The sequence below is a fragment of the Gossypium arboreum genome, chromosome 2 (assembly GCF_025698485.1).
Source record: "Gossypium arboreum isolate Shixiya-1 chromosome 2, ASM2569848v2, whole genome shotgun sequence".
Taxonomy (NCBI): Eukaryota; Viridiplantae; Streptophyta; class Magnoliopsida; order Malvales; family Malvaceae; genus Gossypium; species Gossypium arboreum.
The window spans coordinates 111,218,075-111,224,327 of NC_069071.1; the positions used below are offsets into that span (position 1 = coordinate 111,218,075).

Sequence of the window (6,253 nt, forward strand, 5' to 3'; positions counted from 1 at the left end):
ATCGATTTTCTCAAATTTTATTATTTTAAACTTTTATTAATTTTTAATAATTTATTTAAAACAATATCAACCCGGATAAACTACAAATTATAAACTGATTATTTGACTAGTTTGACCGTCAATTTAGTTTTAAAAACCTTGACCGCAACTAAATTCAAGTTCTTTGTTCATATGTGCATTGTAATAATTTACTTTTATGTTGTAGTTGCTCGAACACGGGAAGAAGACAAATGGATAGACAACGGCCTTGGGTCTAACAAGGTAAATTTCCAATTTTAATCACTTCAAAATTTATATAATTATAAATTAATATAAATGATAAAATTATAGTTTAGTCCCTAAAATTTATTATTATTTACATCTTAATCCTGCTCTGACATATCCTTGTAATTCTGTAGACTTACACTTAATTAGCGACACTAATAATAAAAACCGAAAACACAGTTTTGGAGGCATCTGCATTATTTTATTACCCATAAAGGAATTTGAATGGTAGCTTCTACCGTAAACAAGCCAGCAGGTCACGGAAATCAAAGCAGCAGGGAAAATGGATCAGACCAGTCCACTCTACACACAAAAAAAATGACCCACCATCTTATATTTAATTAAACAAACCACAAAGAAAAATAGATTAATAATAATAATAATAAAATACTAATGACACCCTTCATGTCACACAACCTGTTCCGAAAAGTCAGTGTTATCCTTGTCTTTTTGTAGTTATTGATGAAGCAAGGCAGCTTGGAAAAGGAAATGTCTGGTCTTGTATGTCACAAATTATTAACTGGTTTTTCAGTATCTAGATGATGATATATTGTGTATATTTACAACACAATGCTATTTCAGAAATTTCACTTTCGTGTTTTAAGGTATGGTCCTTGTTTCTTTCCTTCCATTTTTAGCTCAAATGCTTCACCTTTGGGTACAATAATTTCTTTTCTTTCTTCTTTTTCTATGTTATTTTGCTTGTTTTTTAAGAACCCAGAATTTCTGGAATCTAAAGCATGTTGTTTTAGTTTGTTTGATGCAAGATTTTGAAGTGGGTATTTGAAGAAACCGCCATTGGTTTTTCAAATGAAGCTTCTTTGGTAGCGGTTAGGGTGATCTGGTCCAATGCAGCATAAAAAATCTGTCATGAGAAACAAGTTTGCTTCACTGCTTGTTTTATCTCTTGTTACAGTGGTTTTAAGCACCACTGACCCTGGGGACCTTGATGTCTTAATGCAATTCAGAGATGGACTTGAGAATCCTGAGCTCTTGAAGTGGCCTGAAAATGGAGGTGACCCTTGTGGTCCTCCGAGTTGGAACCATGTTTTCTGTGCTGAGTCCCGGGTTACTCAGATTCAAGCTCAAGGTATGGGGTTGAAGGGTACTTTGCCACAGAACTTGAACAAGCTCACCATGCTCAACAACATAGGTCTCCAAAGAAACCAATTGAGTGGAAAGTTGCCATCTTTTAGTGGCTTATCAAATTTGCAGTATGCTTATTTGGATTACAACAATTTTGATTCAATTCCAGCTGATTTCTTTGATGGTTTAGATGATTTGGAAGCGTTGGCATTGGATCACAACAATTTTAATGCCACAACTGGCTGGTCAATCCCCAAGGCTTTACAAAGTTCTGCTCAATTGACTAACTTTTCTTGTATGAGTTGTAATTTGATTGGTTCATTGCCAGATTTTCTTGGTTCCATGCCTTCTTTGACAAACTTGAAGCTTTCTGATAATAAATTATCCGGTGAAATTCCGAACACCTTCAATGGCAGTGTTCTGCAGATGCTTTGGCTGAATGGGAATCAATTTACTGGACCAATTGATGTAGTGGCAACAATGGACTCCCTCACAGTTCTATGGCTGCATGGAAACCTTTTCTCTGGACCAATCCCAGACAACATTGGTAACTTAACTCTTTTGCAAGATCTCAATCTTAATACAAATAACCTTGTTGGTTTAATTCCTAATAGTTTAGCAAACATGAAACTGGACACCTTAGATTTAAACAATAATCAGTTTATGGGTCCAATTCCAATGTTTAAAGTTTCAAATGCGACTTTTGCTTCAAACAAGTTTTGTAAAGCCAGTCAGGGACTTCCTTGTTCCCCAGAAGTTATGGCACTTTTAAGGTTTCTTGGTGGGGTGAATTACCCTTCCAGGCTTGTTTCTTCTTGGACTGATAACGAGCCTTGCAATTGGGTGGGAATTAGATGTAATGGTGAGAAAGTTTCCATCATAAACTTGCCCCATTATAATCTTTCTGGTACTTTGAGTCCTTCAGTTGCAAACTTGGATTCCCTTTCTCAAATTAGGCTTCAATCTAATAATCTAAGTGGTCCAGTTCCGGATAACTGGACGAGCTTGAAATCTCTGGAAACTTTGGATCTCAGTGGCAATAACATATCTGGTCCATTACCAAAATTTGGTAGCACTGTGAAGCTTTTAATAGCTGATAATCCTTTATTGAATGGTGATAAGAAAGCCCCTTCCACCGGGGACAATGCGCCATCCGGGAGTTCGGGTTTTCCGACCAATAGCCGATCTACCTCTTCAAAAGGTTCAGGGTCTAGTCCCACTGATTCTTCTGTGGAATCAACCGAACCAAAAGGGTCCAAACAAAGCACATTTGTTTCAATTGTTGTTCCGGTTGCGAGTTTTGTGGTTCTTGCCTTTCTGGTTGTTCCTTTGTCTTTCTACTGTTGTAAGAAAAGACAAGACAGTAAGTTGGCTCCTTCCTTGGTGATTCACCCAAGGGATCTGTCTGATTCAGACAATGCGGTTAAGGTTGTTGTTGCTAGTAACACCAAAGGAAGCACTTCTGCACTAACAGGGAGTGGTTCTGCAAGCAGGAACAGTAGCAACACTGGGGAGTCTCATATTATTGAAGCTGGAAACTTAGTCATATCAGTTCAAGTTCTTCGAAATGTGACGAAAAATTTCGCACCTGAAAACGAGCTTGGCCGTGGTGGCTTCGGTGTAGTTTATAAAGGGGAACTAGATGACGGGACACAAATTGCAGTTAAAAGAATGGAAGCTGGTGTGATTACAAGCAAGGCTTTGGATGAATTCCAGTCTGAAATTGCAGTCCTTTCAAAGGTCCGGCACCGTCATTTGGTATCTCTTTTGGGTTATTCCATTGAAGGCAATGAGAGAATTCTTGTTTATGAGTATATGTCTCAAGGAGCTCTTAGCAAGCATCTTTTCCATTGGAAGAGCCTGAAATTGGAGCCTCTATCTTGGAAGAGACGATTAAATATTGCCCTGGATGTAGCTAGAGGAATGGAGTATCTTCACACACTGGCTCACCAAAGCTTCATACATAGAGATCTTAAATCTTCAAATATTTTACTTGGTGATGATTTCAGAGCAAAAGTTGCGGATTTCGGTTTGGTAAAACTTGCCCCTGATGGGGAGAAATCTGTTGTGACGAGGCTTGCCGGGACTTTTGGTTACTTAGCACCGGAATATGCAGGTATGCAACTCCTTTAATCTTTTCCAATCATTTGCAATGATATAGGCTAAATAGACATCATAAGTTTTTCTCAGTGAAGTAGTTAATTTGTTTAAACTTCGAACTGTTCGAACTTTTGTTTCTATACATAGCTTGAGTTCCTCCATTGGAGTCCCATAGTTGTTGTTCTTGAAAATCTTTTGGCTTTTGTCCTTTTTGTTTCGTGTCTAACTTCACATGCCAATCAATTCAGTGACAGGAAAAATCACGACCAAAGCTGATGTCTTTAGTTTCGGAGTTGTGCTGATGGAACTTCTAACTGGATTGATGGCACTAGACGATGATAGACCCGAAGACACCCAGTACTTAGCTGCATGGTTCTGGCATATCAAATCAGACAAGGAGAAACTGAGGGCAGCCATTGACCCTACTCTTGACATAAAAGATGAAACTTTCGAGAGTATTTCCATCATTGCTGAACTAGCTGGACATTGCACAGCAAGGGAACCCAACCAAAGACCAGACATGGGCCACGCTGTGAATGTATTGGCTCCACTTGTTGAAAAATGGAAACCATTGGATGATGACAGTGATGAATATTGTGGCATCGATTACAGTCTTCCACTTAACCAGATGGTGAAAGGTTGGCAAGAAGCTGAAGGAAAGGAGTTTAGTTATATGGATTTAGAAGACAGCAAAGGTAGTATCCCTGCTAGGCCTACTGGTTTTGCGGATTCATTCACTTCAGCTGATGGTCGATGAAAAAGAGGTAAATCCGTTGCATATTTCCTTTTAATATTTTTGTTCATTTGGGAGTTGTAGATAGCTGTTTGTGTTCTATCTACTTGAGAATTCAATGTTAATATATAAATTTTTCTTGTTTGTGGTTGGTTTTTATTGGTGGGTTCCCTTGTCTTTAAATTATAAGATTCATGTTTTGGTGTTTAAACTTTCAGTTTGTAACATTTTGGCCCGAGTCTACAATGGTATTAGCCATCCAAAACATTATCACCTATTGATTGTAATAATTAGATGGGCATGCAGGGGGTAATGTACTTCTGAGGTTGATTCCTTTGTGATGCTATTTGTAAGACCCAAATTTTGCCCTGCGCCAATAAAATCACAGCCCAAATATCAAAACTCAACTAAAACCCAAAATACCCCAAGCTCAAATACAACCCAAAATAAAAAATAAAAAAAATAAAAAAATGAAGAAAAAGAAAAAAACCTAACCTCTTCACCTTATGTGCCGCCCTAAGCGCCGCCCTAGTCCTCTTTTGTCTACCACTTGTAAAAAGAAAAGATCGTAAATAATAATAAAAAATGTTGTAACAAGGCTATAAAAGTCATCATAAAACCAAATGTAAAGAGGGGAGGAGGAAAAGAAAAAAAAAACATTGTATTTTCACATAGAGATCAAAAATCCAAAGCAAAAAAAAAAAAAAAGGTTGATTTTAATTTCTTGTATTCCCTTTGTTCATTTTTCATTTTTGTTATTTTATTTTATTTTCTTTATTTTATATATATATATATATATATACATAATTTAATTGAATTACTTATTTGAATTCCCTTGCAAACATGTTTATATTTTTCCATTTAAATCTATTTATGTATACCATTTGTTCCTCAATTTTAAATTATACTTTGTTTATTTCAAACACTTGCCTATATTACTATTTTTTTATATACAATGTTTATATTAAGTTTTATGCTTTATGTATCTTGTTAATTGTTGGTAAGTAAATCTTGTTTCAAAATATTTTGTATAATTATTGATTTATATTATATAGTATGCCATTCGTATATTCTTTTGTATATTCTTACATGGTTGCATTTATATAATTCATTTATGTTACAACTTGCTAATATGTATATTATTCGTTTTAAAATTTTATATAGGTACACATTACTATTGCTATGCACATAATATATATTATATATATATACATTTTTCGAATCTTGTTTTTAAATTATTTTGCATAACACTAACTTTAAATTTCCTCTTATAATACTTATTTTGAAGCTCATTTATATGTTAAACTTTATATGCTTTATGTATTATTTATTTTTATTTTTATTTATTTTACAATCTATTGTAAATTTTTTGCATGTATTATCTGCTTATGTATATATATATTTATATATAATTTACCTACTTTTAAATTGTTCATTTCAAGTTTATTTGTTTTAACATTTTTATGAGCTTTTAAAATATTTTTCTTAAAATAGATTTTTATTTAACCATTAGTTAGAAACGTTAAATAGTATATGTGGTAAGATTATTATCATTGGGCATGTTACGATTTTCATGTTTGCACTTTTCAAAAATTTGTATAATATATTATTGATATATGTTTTCCATATTTGTTACTTTGTTTTGCATCCCCATGTATTATATTATGATTGAGATTGCCAACCTATTTGCCTGAAATTAACCTATTTATCTGAAATTATTCATTTCATTTTCTTTGCTTCAAATGAATCGAATAAATACGTTGCAAGTTTGTTTCCATAATCACTCCCTTTTAAAAAATAAAAAATAAAAAAAAAATTTCAAAGCGAGGTAATATTTCGTGTTTGGTAATTCGAGAAATTGTGCCCTAACGTGTTGGGTTTCGATTTTCTGTTTGACCAAATAAATATTCTCTCGAGATTTCGTCCATGTTTTTTTAAATTAAAAATAAGGCAATATTTCGAATTTAGGAAATTCAAGAAAATCGTACCCTAACTTACTAGGTTTCAATTTTTCTTGTTTAACCTAAATAACTAAATATCCTTTTGAAATTTCAAATGCATGAGTTTTGG

General features: G+C 34.1%; 1 protein-coding gene across 1 annotated transcript; it reads left to right on the forward strand.

The window, feature by feature from the left end:
• Positions 1-634: 634 nt before the first annotated feature.
• Positions 635-4,448, forward strand: LOC108464382 (receptor protein kinase TMK1-like). The gene is made up of 3 exons (XM_017764661.2): positions 635-869; positions 1,017-3,466; positions 3,699-4,448. Exons 2-3 carry the CDS (start codon positions 1,114-1,116, stop codon positions 4,205-4,207), a joined length of 2,862 nt encoding a protein of 953 aa, XP_017620150.1. The 5' UTR covers positions 635-869; positions 1,017-1,113; the 3' UTR covers positions 4,208-4,448.
• Positions 4,449-6,253: the final 1,805 nt, after the last annotated feature.